General features: G+C 40.7%; 1 protein-coding gene across 1 annotated transcript; it reads left to right on the top strand.

Moving 5' to 3' along the window:
- The first annotated feature begins 1,609 nt into the window (after positions 1–1,609).
- LOC131253900 (uncharacterized) lies at positions 1,610–25,478 on the top strand. Its single transcript, XM_058255015.1, has 9 exons — positions 1,610–1,893; positions 5,232–5,319; positions 5,593–5,706; positions 18,769–18,851; positions 20,386–20,500; positions 21,259–21,350; positions 22,987–23,052; positions 23,168–23,261; positions 25,242–25,478. The coding sequence occupies exons 1-9, from the start codon at positions 1,610–1,612 to the stop codon at positions 25,350–25,352; spliced, it is 1,047 nt and encodes a 348-aa protein (XP_058110998.1). The 3' UTR covers positions 25,353–25,478.
- Positions 25,479–25,796: the final 318 nt, after the last annotated feature.

The following is a 25,796-nucleotide window of genomic DNA, read 5'->3' as shown; positions in this document are numbered from 1 at the left end:
CTTTTTCATATTATTTTAGGGCGTGATCAAAAAAAATGAGGCAGATCTAAATCTCATGTGGACCACACCACAGGAAACAGTGATGATTGAATGCCCGCCATTAAAAACATCCTGGAAGGTCACACAAGCTCTGGATGAAGCTGATATTTGTATTTTAACTTCATCTAGGTCTTTGTGACCGAATCAACAGGTGGGTCGGAAAATAAACATTATAGTGGACCCTAGAAAGTTTTCAACTATGGGCATTCAATCACCACTGTTTTCTTGTGGTGTGGTCTACTTAACACTTTTTTCTACCTCATTTTTGGCATAATGCACTAAAATGATCTGTAAAAATATATGGACCGCGTGGATAAAACAAATATATTATCATGGGCCGACCGAGCACCGTCCAGTAGCCACCTCGCACCTGGCAGCGTCAGTATGCAATCCGCGTCCGTCATCCATTCGTTTTGTGTTTGTGAGTTGCGACTAATCCAGTAAGGGATAGTGCATAAATTTTGGGCAAGAGCATCTAGAAATTTCGACCCACGTTATGGACTGATTGGATCTTTTACAAGTATGTCATTTTTAACAAGTGTGAATAGATGGGCACGTGGGCCAAATACGTGCATGCTTATTGGATGGTATACTCGGGTTTGGAAAAATAAACACTGTAGACTCTTCCCTTCTATGTGTTTTTTTTTTTTTGACAGTCAAAAAATGCTATGTAAGTAAATTTTTGTGACACATGGAAAGAAAATTTTGAACAAAAATACCTATAACTCAGTAAGGTAGGTTTTGTTCGGATTGAATAAAATAAGGTGGACAAGAAGTTGCGTTTATAGTAAAAAATTACCCCTCCTTCTCGTCTCAGCCCAGAGGGGGGCGCTAACGGTTCAACAGTCCACACCATTCATTTTCAAGGCTGGGCTAGCTCGACTCGCGCGGGCATACGGATGGCTTGGCCTGCGCTGATAACGTGCATCAGATCCAACCCGTTCATCGAGCGGACCACCACATTTTCACAAAATCGTTACAATCCGAGACTAGGTGGGCCGCATCATATGGGACAGTACAATCATGCCTAAAGCATCTAAACTCATGTGATGCGGCCCACGTGAGTCTTGAGTGTGGGATTTTAGGGGTGTCCCTCCAGGTGGGGCACGTGGGATGAATAGATTGATGACATATATACACCATGATGGACCCCACACAATTTGGATGATTTTAAGGGTGGGTCTTTCTATCTCAACCGTTCCCCATGGTGTAGCCCACCTGAGACATGAATCAGTCTGATTTTTGGACTCTGGTCCAAACACTGGGTGGAATACTTGATGGACGGGTTGGATTTCATCCACAACCGAAAATTCATCTGTTTAGTCCAATGGAGCTGCTTACGTTTTTAGTTAAATGTGGACCGTTGTTGTATTTCTCTCCTCATCCATTTCGCTACATACTAAGACTCTGAGCCATATTCTATCAACGGTGGGACAAAAATACCAATGGATTGACTGGATTTCTTAAAAGTGGGCCCCAGTAATCAGAATGGGAAACGCGTGTATGATGTGAAAGTATGCCGGCGACGTACCATATAATTCCCCGAATATAAAAATGCTGCCAACGGAATATGATAACGGAAGTTAAGGCAATGGCTTCCCTCCCGGCCTTTTGTCCCTCAACGGCCAACCCCAATCCCTTCCCGCGCTTTCCCCCTTCTTCCTCTTCTCTCTCTCCTTCCATCCTCCTTCGTGGGCCCCACGGCTTCGGATTACGTGGCGTTCGCGCTAACCTACGCACCCATGCCAAGTGGGAGAAATTCGAAGGGGCCGTAGATGAGGGCGCCTTTTCATCTTTGGAAGAAACTTCCCAAAAATCCCCAATTGAAGAAGAAGTAGAAGAAGAAGAAGACAGGTTTCTTGATTTCTTACCCATTTCAAAATCAAGCAATTACAGGATAGGAGCCACTGCTTTGCACGGTGCACGCGGGTTTCACTCTGGCCCACTTGTGTGCATCGTAGGTAGTAGATAACCTAGCTTTTAACCTGTTGAGTCACAATTAAAGTGGGATTCTGATGCTTCAGGCAGCGGTTAATCTGGAAAATTGATATGTTCTGTGTCAGAATCGCCCTTTAAGGGCCTTTTTGGATTTGGGCAAAGTTTCATAGTGACTAGCAATCCATGGCATGCTGTCAGGTCTAGCTGATCATGGACATGCTGTTGCTGACTAGTTGTTCTGTCCCATTGCAAACACCCTGGAACATGGACTGGATAGATTGTGGCATAAGTGGGGAACTTGGATTCTTTCAACTTGAACCCAATTGACCCAACCGGAGATTGGGTCAGTTTGTCATCATCCTCGAGTTGGGTTAGGGTTGGAAGATGCTAAACTAGTTTGAAATCAGGTTGGATTTGATTTGAATAAGTTTGGGTTGGGTCGGGAATAATCAAGTGTATTTGGGTCAGGTTGGGCTGGGTTGAGTCGAGTATAGAGGAATTCTGGGCACCTCAGGTTGGAATTCAGGTCAGGTCAGGATGCAGGTTGGGTCCTCTTGAGGTTGGGTTGGGCTTGGGTTCACCCTCAACCCGACCAAACTTGCCCCAGTTGTACCCCTAGTTGGTGGCGCATTTACACATGCACGTGCACATTGACATGTGCCACATTTTTGGTGCGTGAAGATTGGTGGTGGCACATTTGCATATTTGGGATGCTTGAACTTGCACAATCGCACACACAACACATTAGAACATGTCATGCATGTGTATGAATAACTATGATCCTCATGTGCACCGAAACCATAGTGTTATTGGCCAATAGTTCCACCTCTCACCAAAGATAGCCAATCCATGGTCTAGCAGTCATATCCATGATTACTTGTCCAAAACTGCATTGGCTTTTGTGCACGAGGGGGCCGACAAACAATGGACATGTAGGGTTGCTTCAGCTCCTTGTCGCAACACAACTTTGCCGAAATCCAAACAACCTCTAAGTGCAACTTAACCCTAAATAAGCTAGGGTTGTATGCTTGCTATAATGCATGTGAATGCATGTGTTCCTTGTTAGCATATAGCCTGGCTTTTAAACTATTTATATTGCCCTTCAGTGCACTAAACTTGCCAAGTAACAATGAACCAGGACAGTTATTATGCATGCTGTGCCAAAATCAAACTTTGAGCATAATCTAGCATTTAAAAGCCATGGTCTATGCTAGCTACGATGTGCACCATCCTATCAAAACCCCACATAGTAGATGAGGGTCTTGACCAGTGGGGCCTATGGTTCAGTAATCTGGACCATTGGTCTGTTATGTTCCATCCTGACCATTGTACTTCTATGAACACATATTTTCATTTTTATGTTTTTGTTTCGATTTCTCGTGTAGAAAATGTGATTTCTCATTTCAGTTACTCATGTGTAATATAAGAAGGTAATTATACACGTGTCGGCCTTGGGTTTTTGGATAAGGAATGCTACTATGGCACACATTTCATGAGGTTCATTCTGTGATGTGCCCACCATAAGATTGTTACCAATTACCATGTACATAGCATTTACGTACAGTGATTGCAACAATGGATTTGCTTGGCTGGTTTTTAGCACAAACATAAATGCAATCAGGCTATCGTATAACTGACTGCAAGTGGGATGTTAACTCAAAGTTGCACAAAACATGAGCTCTGGATGTTAACCCGACAGCACTCACAATGATCAAATGGTTAGTAATGTCCAGGCAAGATTTTTGGGGTTATGAACCATCCGATTGTGGTCCACTAGATAAATAAGCCTGATCAACATTTACCAATGTATTCAATAATGGTAACGGTGGCCATAGCGGCCGTTATGGCCCTGCAATGGTTGATTTCTTTTAAAGGAAAAAATGTTATGGCTCCATGTCGGCCTGTTGTGGGCCCATATCGGACCGTTATGAGCCCATTTTGGACCGTTATGACCCATTTCTTCAAATCAGGCATTACAGCCCCATACTACATGACGGACACCACCTTACTGTTACATAATGACTGTTACGGCTGCAGCATAACTGTTTTTGAATACCATGCCATTCAAATTACACATTGCACCATTCATGATGTGGACTGCTGTTCGTAGAACTTCAATAAGGTTGCACCTAGAAGTTACTATATTTGAATTGAGCAGAATTGGCAAGAATTAAAGATGTAGCTGATTAGAAGGCGCAATTTCCACATGTGCCCTTTTACAATCGGTGCCTAAAGCATGCTTCAGTATGGCATTCTCATTTTGGATGCCAAAGACTGTATTTTATGGATAGATGTGTACAACTGCCAGTACAGTAGAACACAGATGTATCTACATGTGACAGCTTCTTACATTCTCCAATGGAACTGACTTAATTCGGTCTTGATGAGTTTTGATTCTTTGACAGTAGGGCCCAACAGATGAATGGTGAGGATCTCCTGCAACTACGTATGCAGAGGCACATGGATTAGAAGAAACACGCACAATGACTATCTAGGCCAGCTGCCAATCTGCTCAGTGCAAATATAGTAACTTCAAGCATGCCCTTATCTATGGAGAGACAATTGGCTCTTCACCTCATGTTGCTTTTCCTTCAGAAGCATGATGAATTGAATTGCACTAGTTAGTAAAGTTGAAATAACCAAATTGTAGTTACCTCAACATTCATATTGAGGGTGTGGCTCCTAAGTCCTAGTTGCAAATGCTTGCTTTCAAGTTGGAGTAAAAAGAAACAATTCCAGTTGAGGATTTCTTCCTTATGATACTTGGAAGGATCATTAAATCTCGTCATTTCTCTTGATTAAACTGAACGTACTCAATCCAAGTCACTTTTTGCATCCAACACAACCATAATGTTCTCAGTGGTCTCTTGGTAGATGCCTATATATTAGTTTCAAAACAATGCATTCAAATTGTCCAATTCATACTTTTCACATTGGATGTTTTCGGTAATCAGGAAAGTCTTATTGCTTGATGTGCAATAGCATGGGCTGTTGAAACTCATGGAAATCTTTCCTTTTGTTGGTAATTTACTTGTAAAGTGCAAATTTTCATAGTAGTTGTTCAGTGTTTAACCTTGTTAGCTGTTTCTGCATAAATGGGTTGAGATACCATTCTGAAAATGCTCGGAAGTCCTTTCTATCTCAATGACATAGCTTATTCTGATTCAATAGTGTTTGATATGGTTGTGTTACTTCTGTCTTAGATAAATTTCCTGTCAAATGGAACAGCAGATGATGGATTCTTTATATTTCAGTGACTTACCTTCTGACTTGGAGGGTGCAGTCCTGCAATCAAGTCGTGCAAGTGCTATGTTTGTATCCTCAGGTGGAATGAGAGCTATAGTAAGTTTGTAGTTAATGCATGATCTGGCATAATATTGTGTAGTGTGTTTTCATATCCATGAGCAAATGATTTGCTGAAGCTGATTGATGGATTGAAGGACACATCTGTATTTTTGGTGACATGAATCAATGTTGACCTATCAATTGTTCTTCATTTGGGTTTCTCATGGCCCCATCTTTTTATTTGTCGAGATCTTTCTAAGTTCCATCATCCCATTTTATTAATTTCAGCACCATTAAGGGGACTCTACATTCATTATTGTTTATGTGCAGGTAGAACTTTTAATCCCACAGTTGCAGTTTCTTGATGATGAAGGTGCCCAAGGTGAGCTCTGGGAATTGTCAAGGATTTTCTTGGAGTCGCTTCAAGAAGAAACAGGATTTCAGGTTAGGAGGAAGGGATTCTCTATGCTCCTTTTATTTATTTATTTTTTACTATTTAGGGTCATGAATTATGAAAGCCCCACAGGCTCACATGCAGAAGATGTGCCAACAAGAAGTTTGTGTGCTAACAGTCTGCAGTTAATGCACATGATGTGACCTGCTGGATGATTGTCTTGATCTTTTAAGTATGGGAGTTAGATTCAGCTTATGCACCTCTCAGATGTCCCACACCCTTCCTAGGTTTACTTGTGTGCTGGGTATAAAGGTGTTGTGGGGCTAGAAAACCTCTACGGATCAATTTCTTTCTCTCTCCTTGGTGAGCCGCTTTTGTTAATTTACCTATAGGATGATTTAACTTGTTTGAACACCAAGGTTCATGCACTCCTAGTCCAAATATCACTCTTTGGGTCAAGCAAGCTTAGTTGGATGAGTGTCAGGGATATGACTTAGGTACAACAAGTCTTAGGTTAATCTACCTTAGGAAAAATTGTGACTGGTAGACATGCTCATAGACATCGTCAGGAAATTCTCCCTCTTTGCTGTTCCAGTCCTCATTCTCCGGTAATTCTTCTTTCAAATGTATTGACGCAGGACAACTAACCACTTGCTCTAAAAGTCCAAACTGATAGAGCGTGGCGAATCAATCCCTTTTATCTCATAGCCCAGGTTGGGCCCTCGGCTAAACCCGCCCCACTTCACATGAGTCCTACCTCACATGGGCTGCCCACCCCGAGTGTGCTCCCGCTTCAAACAGGCCACTCCACTCGAGCCCAGTATGAAAATGCCCCTGCATTAATCACCTCCGGTGAGGAGTCTTGAACACGAAACCTCCCGCTCTGATACACTTTTGACGCGGGACAACTAACCACTTGATCTAAAAGCTTGAACTGATAGAATGTGACAAATCAATCCCTTTATCTCCCTCCCGTGGGCCCCACTTCACATAGGTACCACCTCACATGGGCCACCCACCCTGAGTGTGCCCCCGCTTCACACAGGCTACCCCACTTGAGCCCGGTGTGAAAATCCCCCTGCATTAGTGCTCCAATTCTTTTTTTTACTCGCAATCAACACTTCCACGGGAGCTCCTCTTTCCAGCACTAGAACTCAACTAGAACCTCCCTTTGATCCCACACTACAACAAGATCTTCTTGATCATGGACACAGCACTAGACATTTTGGTTTTTGTTTCATATATGTTGTCATTTATAGCTCTTCCCATTCTGAACGCGACTAACCCTTGACCAGTTTGTGACTTATTTTCTTCATCTTTTGCATCTCTCTCTCTCTCTCTCTCTCTCTCTCTCTCTCTCTCTCTCTCTGTGTGTGTGTGTGTGTGTTATGAGACTGAGTTTTCTGCAATATGCTTGTATCAGTCTAGTACAGCGCTCTTTGACTCTTTGTTTCGTGAAGATTGCAGCATCAAATTGTTTTGGATGCATGTACTTCAAAGGTTGAACTTGAACACCTGGTCAAGGGTTCGAGTATCCATAGGTGGTGAAATTCCACCAGCGTGAGTGTGTGGAGTGTGTGTGCGTGTGTTAAAAAAAAAAAAAAAAAGGTTGAACTTGAACATTGTCATAGCAAATTTCTGTTTTCAGTTTTGAAAATTTATCTCACAGTCCAAGAATGAGTCTGACATCTGTATAAGGTACACCCACAATGCATTCTGCATATTTGCCAAATTGTTCTCCACCGCTGACCGCTAAATAGCCCATGATCATGACCCTCAACGGCCCAAATTTCGAGGGATCATGTACAGGTTCTCATCTTTGACACTGGAGGACCATGATTGTTATCACATGAAAATTCAGCCACCATTGCGGGTCCCACATGAAGATTCCTCTTATTGAGTGACTTCCCACTCAGCATACTTTCCTTTGAAATCCTAGCTTTTAGTTACCAAGATTGTGTTCATGTCTCCATTAGTATTTCCATCACTTATAAATCCACACCACATTAAGATTCAATTCCATTAGGTCTCCATTAATATTTCCATCACTTATCTTGCTACCCATTTTTTGGGTATAAAAAAAATGTCGGAACGATGCAAAATTACTCATTTGAAATCCCAAGATTATGTAAGATCATGGGATTCCAATGCCGTTTGAGTGAATTGTTGGAAGTTTTAGCAAAGGCATGTATGTTTGTGACAAGATTAAGGGATATTGTGGCCTTTCTCTAATAGGTGATTGAAATAGATGGTTAGGATGAGAAGTGATGGATGGTTAGGATTACTTAGGATTTCTTTCACTGTAAGAAAGATTCACTAAATACACATAATCTGCAAAATATGCCAACATAGTTGATTATTTGATTTCTCTTCTTTAAGCTTGAGTTCGTCTTGCTTGATTTTCCAGCATGTGTGCTGAAGGAATTTGATGAATCCTCGCTGAACCATTCATAGACCTTTCGTATTTGGGTTGTGTATAAATCCTTAATGAACCACTCATAGATCCTACCTCAACCAAGCCTGAGTCGCTTGTAAGACAACAAGGTTGCTTATCCCATTTGCTATTTTCGCTGGCGTGAATGCTGCACTGCATGTGTCAAGGAGTCATTTCAGGTGGGCCTACATCAATTGGTGTTAAACTGCATCACACCCAGCATGGTTGGTCTAGATACCTATCATGTCTTTTCATTCCTCTCACAAATCACTCTGTCATTTTCACCAGCCATCCATACGGCATTGTGCCCCACTGACGGCTATTGTATCATTCCAGCTTACCCTGTTACACATTCAAGTCTAACCTCTCTTCAAACATCTTGCATATACTTGATGGAATTATGGAAAATTGATTTCTTTGGAGTCACGCTGATGATACTGCCTTGCGTATCGTATGACTTGAAGCTCGGTGCTTTGGTGCTGTTGGGCACAACTCCGACAGCCTACAATGTTATCATGTACCATTTACAGATGTCTAAGTTCAGGTGGCAGCATCCAATCCCTTTGCTGTCTGCACATCCCATACAATTCTTAGCAAGCATGATGAAGATTTGAATATCAGCAAAGGACCTATTTTTTGATGTGGAAACTGAAGAAGTCATTGTGACCTTTTTTTTTTTTTTTGAAACAATGATCATTTTATTAGAAAAAGGGCCGAAGCCAAAGAATACAAAAACAGGAAAAATAAAATTACACTTGATAGACCCATTACAACTCCGACCATGAGACACGAAACTGATAAAAAAAACTAGCACATTAGCTGCTTGTGCCCATTCCATTACATTCAATTTCGTCCTATTAAAAACTTCCAAGAGTTGACCCATTCGGTTTTTGAAGCAACAATTGTTTTGTTCTAACCAAATGCTCCATAGCCCTGCTAGCATACTCAGCTTTACTCGCTTCCCAACTTTGCCTTTACCCCCACTATGCCAAGCTAAAAAGAACAGGTTTATCAAACTTGGAACAACCCATGAAAATCCAAACAGATTGAAGAAACCCTCCCAAATCTCTGTAGCAAAAGGACAATGGATAAACAAATGATCGGCCAATTCACATATTTGGAATAATCATGGTCAGCTTATGTAAATTATCAATCATGACTCGTGAGTAGAGCTGTACACGAGCAGCAAAAGCTCGGTAACTCGCTCGACTCAGCTCGAAAAAGCTCGAGCTGATTTTTGGTGCTCGAAATGAGTTCGAGCTGAGCACGAGCTTGACCCAGCTTGACTCGGCTCAACTCGAATACTACTCAAACTTGGCTTGACTCGGATTCGACTCGGTACAGGGTATATATACCCTTCCAAAACAAAAAACCCTACCCCCTTTTCAAAGCTATCGCGCCCGGCGCCCAACCCTAACCCTCTCTCCCTATTTCCTCCCTCTCTTCTGCCCTCTCTGTCAGTCCAATCTCCTCCTCCTGCCGCTCTCCCTCAGGAGAAAGGAAAATGGAAAAGAAGAGAGTTCTAAGAAAAGAAAATTCTTCATTTTCCTTGTTCTTCGATCCATACAAGTTGAGATTTCGTATTTCTTGCATTGAGACTTGAAGAATCTTCTTTGTTTTGGTGGGTTTTGTTTGTGAGTGAGAACCCATCTAGCTTTTTGGTTTTCTCAAGCACTAGACATTTAGTTCAACTCAAGAACCTTTGTACTTGGATAGATCCAATGGATAACACCAACATGTACAGAGTCACAAGTTTGCGTCGGAGTTGGAATGGATCTGGATTGTGGAGGAACACCAGTGTAGAAGTCTTTTCACAATCATCTCGTGATGAGGACGATGAAGAAGCTCTCAAATGGGCTGCCTTAGAGAAACTTCTGACATATGATTGGATCAGGAAAGGGATACTCAAGAACCGAATGGATCGGTGCGTTCTCATTCTTTTGCTAGATTGTGGTGGTTTGAGTTTTCAAAGCTCGAACTCAAACTCGACTCGAAAACTCTGCTCGAACTCGGCTTGAACTCGAACGAGCCGAGCACGAGCTGCTGTTCCGAGCTTGAAGGCCGACCCGAGCCAAGCACAAGCTGGGCAATACTTGACTCGGCTCGACTCGTGAGAACTTTATTCCTTCCCACCAACCAAGCAATAATCATGGTCAGCTTATGTAAATTATCAATCATGATGATAACATAATAGGCACATATTTGGAATAATCATGGTCAGCTTATGTAAGTTATCAATCATGACTCTTGAGAACTTTGAAGGAACTCCATAGCACCAAACATAGGACGCATGACCCTCGGAATGCTGCCGATTGCCCCCACCAACCATCATATAAAAAGATTTCATTGAGAATCTTCCAGACTTGTATCCACACTATTCAATTTGGCTCTAAAATAGACAGTAGGCAATTTGAAAGCATATCTAGAAACCTGACCAACTCTTCCACCTCTGTCTTTTAAATTTCTTCTACAAGGAGGCACTCGAACAATTTCCTCTCCAAGTATAAAATAACAATGATCAATTGGAATATTTGACTCTAAGGCAATGCTTGCTAATTGAGGAAACACAACATTAAGCTTTTGATCCCCCAATAAAAAATCCTCCCAAAATTGGGTCTTCTTACCATCACCTAATGAAAAACCCACCCTTCCTACACCTTACTGAAATTCACCGATTGCCAAAGAGATGAGCCCCATACAAAGGAGAAGATTTTGTCCATCTACCTCCTTCCTCAACCCCATACTTTCTACCCAACACTTTTCTCCAAAGACTACCATCTTCAAATCCAAACATCCAAACCCATTTTCCCAACAATGTCCCCTTCCCCCCCCCCCCCCCCCCCCCCCCCCCCCACGCGCACTTTAATAGATGAAACTTATGTTTTTCTTCTGCTCCTTGCCACATGAAATCTTGCCTAATGTTCTCTAGTTTAACCACTACTGACTTTGGACATTTGAAGGTGGACATAAAATGCATCGGAAGATTTGACATTGCTGACTTAATTAATGGTAGCCTACCACCCAAAGAAAGATACCTACCCTTCCACGATGACAATTTTCTTTTGAACCGTTCTATCGCTTTGTCCCATAAATGCTTGGCTGGCTTGCCCATACATAAGGGAAGACCAAGGTATGAAGATGGAAAAGAACCCATCCTACATCCAAAGTGAGATGCAAAACCTTCAACCTCAACCTTAAAAAGACCCACCCGCAACAATTTGCTTTTACCAATGTTAACCTTTAAACTTTATATCGCCTCAAAGCACATTATAATCGATCGAAGTTTATCAACTTTCGATTCGACTGCCCATTAGTAATTACAATCATGAGGACGTCATCGTTGACATGTTCGGGTTTGTTGTAAAGGAGTGTTTGCATCCTTATGACTTGACTTGCGCAAAAGTATAATGAATTAGGCCAAGGAAAATCCGAAAATTAAAACCATTCCTCATCCACCGAAGGATATGAATGTCGCCCTCATCCTTGTTATATGGTACGATTCCTTTCTCCTTCCTTTCTTGCCTGCATCTTTTTCATTTCCTCTATTTCAATGCCTTCTAGCCTTGGCTGAATCTCAATGGAAAACCACCATGATAGAGGAGATGGCAACCTAAGAGAAATAAGGAATTTGGGATCTAGTAGAGTTGACAGAAGGGTGGCATGTAGTGCACTGTAAATGGATGTTCACCGAGAAACATAAACCAGATGGATCAGTAAAGTGATATAAAGTTCGATCAACAATATGGCATAGATTATCAGGAGATGTTTGCTCCTGGTACCAAGTTGAATTCTATTCGAGTTCTCCTCGCAGTTGTTGACAACTATAAATGGCCCTTACACCAGTTGGATGTAAAGAGTGCATTTCTCAATGGAGATTTGCAAGAAGAAGTTTATGTGGCTCTTTTGCCTAGATTTGAGACTCAAGGGACAATTGAGAAAGTATGCAGGTTAAAGAAGGCCATCTATGGGTTGAAACAATCTTACTGGATCTGGTTCGACAAATTTACTACTTCCTGTCATATTGGTTTTTTATAAGGAGCAAGTTTGATTGTTCTATGTTTATAAAAATAGTTGAGGATCTACTACTATTTTGATCATATATGCGGATGACAATGTTCACTCAAGGAGCAATTATGCAAAGATTGAAGATGCCAAATCCTTCCCAGATGGAGTCTTTCATATCAAAGATTTGGGGCCTTTAAAGTAGTTTTTAGGATCATAGTTGTAAGGTCTAAGCATGGCGTATTTATTTCATGTAATGTCTTGGATCTCCCCAGTGCTGCAGCCATGTTGGCTGCCAGGCCATTTAACACTCCTATTGATGTGCATTGTCATCTCTAGAATAAGTAGTTGAAGCTCATTTATTTGACTATAACTCGGCCATACATTGCATACATTGTCAGTGATACAAGTTAGTTCATGCATGTCCAATGCTCTCATCATCTAGAGGCAGTCAATCGAATTCTTCGCAACTTAAATATGCTCTTGGAAATAACGTTTTATAATCCAATCAAGGCAATGTAAATTTGAGTGGCTACCATGCTGCAGATTGAGTAGGATCTTCAAATAACAACGGGTCTAAAAGTGTCTATTGCACCTTTGTGGGAGGAAACTTGGTTAGTTGGAAAGGCAAGAAACAATCGCTTTTTGGGCTTCATTTAGAAAACTGAAGCAAAGAACTGCAAACCTCTGGAGAGCCCTGCTAACCCTATTTCAAGGAATAACCATCTCTTGAATTTTCCGTTCTCAAATAGAGACACAATGTCCTCATGTGAGATCAAAACCGGCCATGAAAATAGAAAATGGAACTCAGATACCTTTATTTTACTTCCATGTGGCTCTCTCTCTCTAGGTTTGGGCATACTATGAAGAATACGGGCTAGGCTCGGGCAAAGCTCGCCCAGCCTTGACCTAGCTCGTTGACACCCCTAAACGTGTCAAGTTCTTCATATTTCATTGTACATTAGTGCGCTAGGCGTGAGTGATATCTCTGTTCCAACTCAAGAGAGTGTAAAGAATGTGTCCCTTATCTTCTAGACTCTTGTGGTATACCTTAGATTGATTAGGTTGTTAATACAAATAAAAGCTTTAGGCATGTAGGAGACATCTCTCTCTCACAACCTCCCTTTCTTTTCTTCCTTCCCTTTTCCCTTTTCCCTTTTCCCTTTTCCCTCTTTCTTCACACTTTTCTCCAATACCATGGTTTTAACCAATGGATTTCTATTTGAAAGAATATACCCAATGCTATTAATATTTTAGTTTTATTAAAAAAAAATGTTTTCTACTTTTCTTGGGATGATAAATTTAATGAAATCATTTAATATTTATAATCATTGTGAAGAGAATCTTTATAGCATTCCCTTTCCATTGTTTTGTTGACAAATTGAGAAAGTTTTTATGAGTTTGAAAGTATGGAACGTAATTCAAGTAATTCAATAGGAGGTAATGAAACCATATCCTAAAAGTGTCCAAAAAGTTTCCTTTACCAATATCATATTGTGTCTATACTTATCTTGGTTTCTAGGTTGCGTAGTTTTTTTCCCCCTTCTAGCATGATGGGGACATCATGCGCAGACACACGCCCCCCCCTACGCACGTACGCAACGAGGAGGGCCCCACTGTCGATCTGGATCAATGACGACATCTAGGGAGGACCTCCTAGCTGGATGACTGCGTTTTGGTCCCTTGGAGTGGACCCGATCGTCATATGAATCCCACCATGGGTTCTCATGATTGTGGCTCACTATTCTAAACGATCTAGTACTTTGAGTTTTGGTTATTTTTGTTATTAGGAACATCATGGACAGTTTAGATTGCTTTGATTAGTTGTTATTTGTTGTTACTTCATCTCTAAGTAATAGGTTGTGCACATGGCACGACTTTTGGGGTATAGGATTTTATTATAAATAAACACCCCTTGTAGGTTTTTTTTTTAATGAATATTATGAATAAAATTCTGCGTTTTCCTACTTCTCTAATTCTCTGAGTTATGGAAATCCAATTGGGTGCGAAACCCTCCCTTCTTCGAAGGGCTAAATACCGTGGTGCCAAGCCACACCCATCCCGAGTCGCCCCTCTCCCACAATCAATATCCACCATCTCCTACGACCAACCAATCATCAAATCCATCACCTTTCATAGCGATTCTCCCCCTACGGCAGAATTTCAGAATCTGGTCTAGTAGGAGGGCTGAAACTTCGGCGGAGCACCATGATCAAATCGAACATCCATTTGGCCTGAAACTTGGAGGGAAGGTGGCCCACCCCTGGCCAACCAAGGCCAAGCTGGCCTTTTTCTGATTTGTGGGCCCCACACATGTGCAGGCCACCACCAGCACATGTGCGTCAGGCAGGTTAGCTGTCTACACATGCGGAATCGGTTCCAGGTTCTCTCTTTCGCTCCTCTCTCACCTGATTTCCCTAACCCTTACCCTAGATTGTCTTAAATCCCTATTTCCATGCACTTTTTAAACCCTAGGGTTCCCCGAATTAAACTCCGTGAATCCCTTGGATTGGAAAAATATTTCTGTGCTTGTGTGGATGAATTTACTCTCCTTTGAGTATTGTTTGGTCTATAATTTTTATTGATCCATCCCTAACATGTGTAGGCCTGGACCCGCATAGATTCCCCTTGATTGAGTGCTTGACTTTATGTGGGATGTGGAATTTTGTCTGATTGTTTCTAATTTAGTATGATCTTAATCCTGATTATTATTATTATTATTATTTTTGCATATCATGTTTAATTTCCATGGCCTACATCAAATTTAGTATTAGAGCTTAGGTTTTTTTTATAGGGGAATGCATTGCATGTTTAGGGTTTAGTTTATTTTTGTCCATTATGCATTAAGTCTCATCATATAGAACTGTTTAGAGGTCCATAATTCCTGAAATAAGCTGCTAATTTTCTGCTATCAGAAAATCCCCATATCCCTTTGCTGGATTTTCTACTGACAGATTCTTTGGGCAGATACGTTGTTGGAAATTGAGTAGTATTGTGTCGTTTTCCTCATATAGAGTCCTATAAGAGTATTTAGTCTCATCTAGGCGCATATAGTCGTTTTAGAAGGTCCTTAAGCTGAGTTAGTAGTTGTATGCCCACACATACGGGTCATGGTTTTGGCTTGCACCCTACACTAAACATGGAGCAATTGCAAGAGTTAATGAACAAGCTAACCCAACAGTTTGAGTCTTTGGGTAGGTGCTTGGAACAATGTATGGACCAACGCTTTGAACAACTTGATGTGCACATTCCCCAACTAGAAACCTCCGCCAGGGCAAACCCCACCATTGGGGAAGATGCCCAATCTCAGGCGGGTGGTTAGGAGGATAGACTAAGGAATGGAGGTGGCCAAAGAATCGGTTATGAGCGCACACCCATGCACCCACCCCGTGAGGGACATTAAGACCAATATGACCCTGATGCGCAACTTCGCAAAGAAGTTAAAGTAGATGCCCCACCGTTTGATGGCCACTTAGACCCGAAAGTTTTTCAAGATTGGTTGGCAGACATGGACCACATTTTTTAGTAGTACGACATGTACGACCTTGTAGCTAGAGAGAGTGCACTAGAGGCTAGTGTAGCGTTAGCCACTAAGGCCATTCCGGTAGTGGATGAGTTTCGTGATAACTTTCCTGATGATCTACCGGATGAGTTTCCCCCTACGAGGGATATACAGCACACCAAGACGTGGGACACCGTACTACCTATAGTCGAGTTTGCATTTAATGGTTCTGTCCATGGGTCCACAGGTCTAAGTCCTTTTGAAGTCGTTATTGGTTATAAACCTAGGAAACCTATTGATCTCATCCCTATGTCTCTATCCCATAGGTCATCAGAGTTTGCAGAGTCTTTTGCGCATCACATTCACTCATTGCATCAAGAAATCAGGCAAAAGATTACTACTAGTAATGAACATTACACACGTTCTGCAGACCAACATAATCGTTTCAAGGAACTCAATGAAAGGGACTCTGTGATGGTCCGCATCAGGCTAGAGCAGTATCCTCAGGGAGTTGTTCGTAAAATACACGCGAGTAGTGCTGGACCATTCAAAATTATAAAATGAAACGGTCTCAACGTGTATGTGGTAGATCTTTCACCCTCCATGGGAATTAGTTCCATATTCAATGTGGAGGATCTGGTTGCATTTCAAGGGGCCACTGATGTATTGTCCAGCCTTTCGCCTAACTACCCTGATTCCCCAGACTTTTCCCTTGATCCATAGCCATTTCCCGACCCATCTTCCCAACCTCTACGTCTCATACTTACCCTTCTCGACCAATTTTTCCAGCCTCTACCTCCCATACCTACCCGTTCTGACCCATCTTCTCAGCTACTACATCCCATACGTACCCTTCCCTACCCATTTTCCTAGCCTCTACCTCCCATACCTACCCGTCTCAACCCATTTTCTCAGCTTCTACCTCCTATACCTACCCTTCCCGACCCATTTTCTCAGCATCTACCTCCCATACCTACCCATCCCACACCCAGAGAGGAGATAGAGGATATCCTGAACCATCAGATAGTATCAACGATGGACGACAGATTTCAATTGTTCCTGGTCAATTGGAAGTCGCGCCCAGCTTCAGACAGTACGTGGCTCACTGAGGAGGAGCTTCAGAAATTTGATCCTGACATCTTGGAGCGGTTCAGGAGTTTTGTTTCATCAGTAGCAAAATCTTCGCAGCTGGGGAGAGTTGATAGGGACATCATGCGCACACACACGCCCCCTACGCATGCACGCAAGGAGGAGGAATGCCCCACCGTCAATCTAGTTCGATGACGACGTCCAGGGAGGACCTCCTAGCTAGAGGACTGCGTTTTGGTCCCTTGGAGTGGACCCGATCGTCATGTAAATCCCACCATGGGTTCTCATGATCGTGGCTGACTATTATAAACGATCTAGTGCTTTGAGTTTTGGTTATTTTTGTTATTAGGAATATCATGGACGGTTTAGATTGCTTTGATTAGTTGTTATTTGTGGTTACTTCATCTCTAAATAATAGGTTGCGCACATGGCATGAGTTTTGGGGTATAGGGTTTTATTATAAATAGACACCCCTTGTAGGTTTTTTTTTTTCAATGAATATTATGAATAAAATTCTGCGTTTTCCTGCTTCTCTAATTCTCTGAGTTGTGGAAATCCAATTGGGTGTGAAACCTTCCCTTCTTCGAAGGGCTAAATACCGTGGTGCTAAGCCACACCCATCCCGAGTCGCCCCCATCTCCCACAATCAATATCCACCATCTCCTACGACCAACCAATCATCAAATCCATCATCCTTTCGCAGCGATTCTCCCCCTACAGCAGAATTTCGGAATCTGGTCCAATAGGAGGGCTGAAACTTCGGCAGATCACCGTGATCAAATCGATCATCCATTTAGCCTGAAACTTGGAGGGAAGGTGGCCCACCCCTGGCCGACCAGGGCCAAGCTGCCCTTTTTCTGATTTGTGGGCCCCACACACGTGCAGGCCACCACCAGCGCATGTGCGTCAGGCGGGTTAGCTGTCCACACGTGCAGAATCGGTTCCAGGTTCTCTCTTTCCTCTTTTTCGCTCCTCTCTCACCTGATTTCCCTAACCCTAACCCTAGATTGTCTTAAATCTTTATTTCTATGCCCTTTTTAAACCCTAGGGTTCCCCGAATTAAAATCCGTGAATCCCTTGGATTGGAAAAATATTTCTATGCTTGTGTGGATGAATTTACTCTCCTTTGAGTATTGTTTGGTCTATAATTTTTATTGATCCAGCCCTAACATGTGTAAGCCTAGACCTGCATAGATTCCCCTTGATTGAGTGTTTGACTTTATGTGGGATGTGGAATTTTGTCTGATTGTTTCTAATTTAGTATGATCTTAAGCCTAATTTTTTTTTTTTTTTTTAAATATCATGTTTAATTTCCATGTCCTGCATCATAACAACTGACTGTGGAAGTTCTTTATTTATTTCTGGTAGCATTAGTTCTATTGTTTTATAAGTACTTTTCATATTCTTCTTTGTTTTTGGGAAAACTTGGCTTCTGTAAGTCTATCTTATGTTTTGATTGATCAAGTTGGCATCTTTTCACAACTATGCAACAATACATGTGATATAAGCCCATGGCCTACCATAGGGCCCAACACGTTCTGATTTTGGGCTATTTGTTGCAAAATTTGTGGGTTAAATGTCCAAGATCTCATTTGCCATTTTTGAAAGATAGCGTTCTGATGTGGAAGATATGATTAAAGATTTTAGGGTATTTAGTAGATTTTTTTTTGTTATTTTAGGCCAAATCTTTGTTGATGGGATTTTTATTATCTTAAATAAATTATTGATTGACTTGAAATCAATCTAATAGTTGGGGAATTTTCATTCAAGATTCATAGGGATTGTCTTTAGGGTCTATAAAAGGGGTGGTGGTGTAGGAGGTTGGCAATTCTACATTTTCTGAGTTGTGAGTTTTCTTAAGTATTGTAAGAGAAGCGTGATATCAAGAAAGTTATTTCTTCCTCTCTACTCAAATATTCTTGTGAGTTTACTCTTGTCCATTTCTTTGCGATTCAAGCATCAAGATCTCATTGACTTGATAATTGGGTTGCCCCAACATGTAAAAAACATTATATACTAGGTTTGGTGCAACTTTATTTATGAACTTAGAATGCTAAACACTAACTAGACCGGTTCCATTCATAGAGAGTGAGAGCCATATTCCCTGATGCTGGAGCAGCTGCACTATTGAAATATCGGTGGAAAGATGCAACTTTTGGATTTTCCAGGTAATCAGTCATTTAGTTGTCCAATAATTTGGTTCCTGATAATCTCACCTTCTTTCATGGAATTAAGCATTCTTCACTTGGATAGGATCTTTTCTATTTTATGTTGCCGATGAGTATATGAAGTTCATATTAGCTTATAGTAAAATTTTGTTTTATTATAAGATTGTTGATGAGTGTATGAATAGCTTTTTCCATTCTAATAAAAATTAGTTGCATTGAAAAAAGGAAATTCATATTAGCTTGTTCTGATTTAAAGTTATCAGTTAATTTCTTTCTATTTCTAAGCCTGAAAGATATCAACTCCTTCAAAAATATTCTCAATGATACAAGGGTTAAATCATGTTCGATGGCTATCACTTTCTCATTTTATAACTTTCTTTGTTCCATTCCTCAATGCATGTCATTGAGATGGGTTCCGAGACTACCTTTCCAAAAAAAAAAAAAAAAAGGAAAGGAAAGAAAAGAAAAGGAAAAAAAGAAAAAGTTTAGTGACCAATCACTTTCTAATTACACATTTGGCATAGAGATTTTGTTACAGAGAGGAGGATGTTGAAATGGGTGTGTGGGATGACTAGGAAGGATAGTATTAATAATGAGGTCATTTAAAGCAGCCTACTAGTTGTTCCAACAAAATAAAAAAATAAAAAATGGAGTGCAGATTGATATGGTTCATTCATATGCCAGAAAGAGAGGAGATGGCTCTAGTAAGGATGGAAACATGGATTAGGGTTGCACTGAAAAGAGGATGAGAGGAAGACATAAAAGGACTTGGATGGATCCAGGCGAGGAGAAGAGATATGAAGACCTGTTCACTGATTGAGGATAGGCCTTAGGAATATGACTGACTAAGCTGGATTTGTAAAGCTGGCTAGAAATAGTTGGAACAAGGCTATGATGATTTTGTACTGTCCTCTCTTCGTAACCCAGTTTGCTACAGTACTATATAATTTTATAACTATGAATGCATGCTAAGATTCACTCTATGCAGAATCTGAACCATTACCGACTCATGCTAGATGATGGGACCAGTACTCACGGTTATTTTCCTAATTTTCTTACCATGGATCTCAAAATGTTCGAACCTTTATGATCCTATACTCAGTCTGCTGATGTTATCTTCTTTTAGGATCACAACATATTCATATGTATCAGTCTTTGTGCTATAGCTTCCCGGTTATTGTGTTGTTCAAGTTGAGAATCATATCGAGGCACCAATATGTTATTTTCCATGGTGTATGACCAAACCACTGTAGTTTTCTCATGGATTACATATTTTTTCATTGCGTTTTGAAGTGCATTTGTGAATTCAAAGGAATCTTATGTTTCTGTGAGAGATGTCTTGCTTGGTCTTGGCTTTTGATGCAAAGTTGTTAACTTGCTTCCTCTTTTCCTTGGGAGGTCTATCACCATTTTGTTTCGTATAAATTATTTTTCCATAGTTGGTGCTTTTCTAATATTTTGTTCCCTCTCTTATTTGTGTACCTAGGGGTAAATTTTATTCTTTGATGTCGACTTTTCTCTTATCTTGCTGCAGTTTAAGCGACCGAAAGACTGTTGAGAATGAAGATGAGATAGTGGTCATGGTAGTTCCTGATTATCAGATGCTAGAATATGTTGAACGAATTGCGTCTCTTCTGTCAGATGATCCGGTAATCTTGCTTTGCCAGAAATTTTTTTTCTAGAAAAAGAAAAAAAGAAAAAGAAAAAAAAAAAAGTTGATTCGTAGTTTTGTACACAATTACGCTATTTTCTTTATTTCCTAGAAGCAAGGTTGAGTGTAAAGTACGTTAAAAAAAGTTTTGAGTGTACAGTTTTGCTTTAAAAAAAAAAAAATCAATAAACAAAATTTTGTTAAGAAGGGAGGAGGAAATGTTGATTTGTTTTCTTAACCAAGCGAGAAATTTATTCTCCCCAGAAATCTATCGTATCTTTTAAGTGTGTTGTAGTCGACGAACGAGCAGTATTTCAGAAGAGTTGCTTGATATGTCCATAAAGTTTAGCAAATCAAAAGAAGAAGAAGAAGAAGAAGAAGTTGAAGCCAGCAAGCAACGGTCGTTGCGCGCGCGAAAGGATCTCGGACGACCCACCAAAGCACCGCCTTGGTCTTGGGCTCACTCGTCTTAGCCTCAGGTCTGAGAGCGATAATAACCGGCTTTTTGGCTATAGATTGCGGGGATCAGGATCGAGCAAGGAGACCATCCCAGTTTCAATTCAAACATGGGTTTGATTTACACTCCATGTTTTGAGAAAGATTTCCCATCAGGAAAGAGAAGAAGAAAGTCCATATAGTTTAGCGAATCTAGAACTTCATATTTTTAGACAAGGCAAATCCATAAAATTTGTCTCGCAAAGCTTTCACGGAAGGATGTTTTTCCTTATACTATCTTTGTGATTCTTATGTTATTAGCCCAGGCCACTCATCATGTGGAACCCACGTCTTATCAGTGAAGATGTAGGAGTTGGCTTCAATGTCCGGAAGTTGCGTAAATTCTTTTTAAGGTAAATCTCTTTTTGACTTTCCTGTTCTTTTGCATTCTTTCATCTTTGTTGATGCCAAAGTGATTCGGTTGACATTCAAATACTCGTGAGTTGTCGTAAAAAACTTACGTGGACAATTACATTTATTACCCATTCCTGCCTACTTTTATGATTCATTTTACGGTACTTGTCTCTTTCATTTACTGTTTGTTCTCCATGCTTATTGTGCTTCACGTATGTTAACTGTGAATTGGTTTGAATTATGTAGCAATGGCTGCTTTTACTATCAGTTTCCTGCTTACACTTGAAATTGCAACTTAGCTATTGAGGAAGCTCATTTGTTACAAAATGGCCTTCTTTCTTGTAGTTACTAAGGAAAGGCACATAACAGAGGTAATTTATTCGTTCTTACATGAAAGACCCGTATCAAACAGCTATGGTTGCTTACAAATGTGTTGTTGAAGGTTGAAACTGAATGAATATAAGTATGGATTTATTAGCTGTGTAACAACAACAACCAACTGCTGCGGCTACCACTTTTCAAAATAATAATAATAATATTTATGGGAGAGGAATTAATAAAGCATCCTTTAATCATCTGCCATGTCTTTTGGTAGGTTTGACCAACCCACACCAAGATTTCTTTCTCTGTTTCCTTTTTTCTTTTATTTTATTTTCATATTTCATATTTCTTTTTTTCTTTCCTTTTTTTTTTTTTTTTTGTGGGGGGGGGGGTGGGCGGTTGAATGATCCCATGCCAAGGTTTCCTGCATACGTGGAAGTAAATCACGGCATAGAATCATGCGGAAGCTGGATTTGGTGGACACTGCTGGTGCAAAAGAGGAGGTTTAAAGCTTCTTCATGTGCCACTGTGTTTGCTGTAGAATACTATAAGGCACTTGTATTTCAGACATACACAACAATTAGTCATTTTACACGTGTTCCATCTCTATACCACTATCATAGAATTTGTCAACCTGAAAGTAAACATCGACCACTGAACTTAGATGCAAGTTGCACTTGAACATTTTGTCTTTATTAACTAAAGATATGGTAACAGGGGTATGGTGTACTGACTAATGGTGATGAAAAAGTATGTTATACAGAAGTTATGTGGTTTGTCTACATGTTCCATTCATGGGTCAGGTTTGTAACTACTTGTACATGACGGCGGTTCATTTGGATAGAGTTGGTTCTTTTTAATTTGTTTGGTTCACTACCAGTTGGAAATAGATTATAAAGAATCCATCTACAAGCATATCTCACGAACTTGTTTGTGTAGAGCAAGTGAGATGGAGGAAAGCATATGTCATCTTGAATGAAATGTCAACCATTGTCATAGGACTCAGTTGGATATGATCAGCTTATATAAATCCTTGAATCTGGTGCATGTGGTCTTGAATGAGCTTAAAATGAAAGCAGGAAAGTCAGTATCTCCTGATATATTCCCTGTTGAACCACTTCTATTTGAATAATAGTTAGCTTGATTGAAGTACTTTTGTGTTGACATTTTACACCATATAATGTCTATGAAGTCATATCATCCTTGTTTTTACCATATATGGTAGTTGTGTTATAAGTTGGACCATCAGGTAATCTTGATAGGCATGTTTAGATGGATCGGGTACTAAATATTTTCATGTAATGTACCATGCAGCACTTTCACAGTGGTTTATTCAATGAGACCATTGCCAGCTGGTGCAGTTTTCAGATGTTATCCTGGGTAAGAAGAAATCCATGCCTGTTTTCTTCCCAAAAGTCAAACATCCTTGGTTTCTTCTTTCAGTGACACCATGACAAGGCTTTTGCGGCTAATCCTCGGTTCTCTGATCTTCTAGATTGTGGAAGGTGTTCTACGATGATAAAGACAGGCCAAATCGATATTTGCTAGCCAAAGAACAACCTAGCCGTCCTGATGCCGAAGATATTGAGGTTAGTTGCCGCTATTGATTTCTTCACTCGTTCTGTCATCTTCATTCGAGTTCTCCCTACTTGAGAGATCACTATATTCCGTGTTGAGGATGATCAGATGGGTAGGTTTTGGAGGCAATTGTAAAGAAACAGTTACATGGTTTATCATGGAAAATGATCCTTTGCAATTAGCTCGCCGTATTATGATGCCAATTAGTTGTATTGGACACATGGACAATCTGAAATCAATATAGACTAAGTATATCTGGTCCAACCCACAATTATGGGATGACTGTAACCATCTTACCAAAGGCTTTTCAAAAAGGGATCATCGGGATACAAGAGGTCTAATCATGAAACAAGATAGTCCATCCGATAAGATCCACGATATAAAAACCCCATCGTGGACTGTTTGTGTCTCTTAAGAAACATCTGATGTTCAGAACCATCACAGCAGTGTTTCAGAAAGTGGACAGTTTTAACAAAAACAGATTGTTTGGATGGTTAAGATTATCTGGTAGGTGATTTGGTTGGGTGGTTCATGACTTCATGGCAGTTCAGGTAGATGCCTTGGACTTGCCATGCCCAAAATCTCATTTACACTGTAATGTAGGGTGCAATGTAGTTGACTATGATCATCCCCCAATCATAAAAAATCAAAGAATTGAAAATAAGAACTGAGCTTGTATGGTTGATGGAAGAAGTCCCACTGCTCAATCACCAGCATCATTGCTACTATGAAATCAGCATATCTGATAAAATTCGCTTTTCTTTTTCTGAACAGGTTTGTATTTATGAAAACTAAAAAGCTAGGAGCCATCCACACAAAAGGGAAACAAACCAAATGAGACTCCAAACAGAAGACAATACTTCAAAAGCTAGATCTAGAATAGTAGAATGAGAAAATTCACTCTGGTCCAAATGGTCTTATTAGGGCTGTCGACAAGTTGGGTTCAGGTCAGGTGTTGGTCTATCTATACCTGGATCTACCTAAGGTGGTTGGGGTTGGTTCCTGTCGGGTTGGTGTCCAGGTACCACATTCGGGGTATTTGACCCAAATCTGATCATCTTCGGGTCTGCATTAGGTCTTAGGGTTCTAGCTTTGGGTCGGGTTCGGTTGAGGTTCTGTTAAGTTATGATATTATATAATAGATATTACTTAGATTAATTAGTGTATACGCATGTATCTATAGACACACAAACACATACATGTACATACACATATATGTGCCTGTGTGTCTGCGTGTGCGTGGGCGTGGGCAGGTGGGTGGGTGCGTGCGCGCATAGGTAGGTGGGTGGTACAGGTCTAAGGTAGTGGATTCAAACCTGACCCGATTTTTGAATGGGTCTGAAAATTGGACACTGTCCTGTTTAACTCAGGTTGGGTCTGTCCCTTGGGTACCTGTTGACAGCCTCAACCCCCACGTCTTGTACCCCAGATTTCATGGTAATTGTTGATTGGTTAATAGAAATGCATTGATAAGACCTTGAAGTCTGGTTGCAATATTCATAATAAATTTATGCTAATTGCGACATGATAATTGTTGCAATTAGCAAGTGCAAAACTGAGTATATCTGAAGAAATGACAAGTTCTCTAGAATCTGCCAAATATCCTTTGTTGTGCATTTATATGCATTGAGGATTCTGTTGCTATGGATGCATGTGGATCATGTCATGGTTTCCTCACACGTAAATGCCAATGCTAGACACCACCATTTACCTTCCACTACAGCAAAACTTCGTCACCCTACATCCTACTAGAAACAGATGAAGACGACTTCAAAGACCAATCCCTGTCATGAGAAATAACACAGGGTTTTGTTCCACCATCCCTACTCCACAGTGGCATGGAACTAGAAGAAGTCACCTACCTGTGCTTGATGATGAAAGAGAAGGAATTTTTCCATATTAATGAACTATATATTATAATGAGTTGGACCACTAAACGCTTGATTGTATCAGTATGTATTTACGGGTTCTTGTTCTCTCTTGTTTTGCAGATTATATTTGGAGATGTGGCTGACAAATCAGAGAAGGGGCCTTCCTTGTTTGCGAGAGCAGCGGGCATGTTTTCTTCTCTGAACCGGTTCATGAAGGTCATCTCGAAGTGATTTTTCATGTATTTATTAGCGCATTGCGGTGGTGTAAGGCATCCCCATGTGTTTCTTAGTTCATTTCAGTGGTAATATTCATTGATACAATCTGATAAAAGCATCAAGGTCCAGGTTCTATGCTTCTGTGCTTCTTTTCTTGCGGAGTTGTGGGCTGTGTGGCAATGTGCAATTGGTTCTTTTTGTTTTTGTGATGCCTTCGGGCTCTAGCATGTGTCCAGTGTCCATCTGTACCATTTACAGAAACAGTGTCAACCATACAAATCCATGATGGGTGCACTTTGGCAATGGTTTAGGACTGTCCCATTTAGTAGACCACCTCTTGGTTGAACTCATCACTCACTGGCTGGTTTAGAAAATTTTAGAGGAATTGTCCATGAAAAAAAAAAAAAAAAAAGAGTTTGGACCCCATATGGAATTTTATGGCCATAGAGCTCATCAGAG

This window comes from Magnolia sinica, chromosome 1, assembly GCF_029962835.1.
Source record: "Magnolia sinica isolate HGM2019 chromosome 1, MsV1, whole genome shotgun sequence".
Lineage (NCBI taxonomy): Eukaryota > Viridiplantae > Streptophyta > Magnoliopsida > Magnoliales > Magnoliaceae > Magnolia > Magnolia sinica.
Note: the sequence above shows the minus strand (reverse complement) of the source record. Positions and strands in the feature narration are given on the sequence as shown.

What these genes read in the sequence shown, in the direction of transcription:
- LOC131253900 (XM_058255015.1), top strand. Translation starts at nt 1,610, where the DNA reads ATGATAACGGAAGTTAAGGCAATGGCTTCCCTCCCGGCCTTTTGTCCC. An exon ending in CAGGTGGAATGAGAGCTATA is followed by an intron (nt 5,320 to 5,592) that starts GTAAGTTTGTAG and finishes GTTTATGTGCAG; the next exon opens with GTAGAACTTTTAATCCCACA. An exon ending in GCAACTTTTGGATTTTCCAG is followed by an intron (nt 18,852 to 20,385) that starts GTAATCAGTCAT and finishes ATCTTGCTGCAG; the next exon opens with TTTAAGCGACCGAAAGACTG.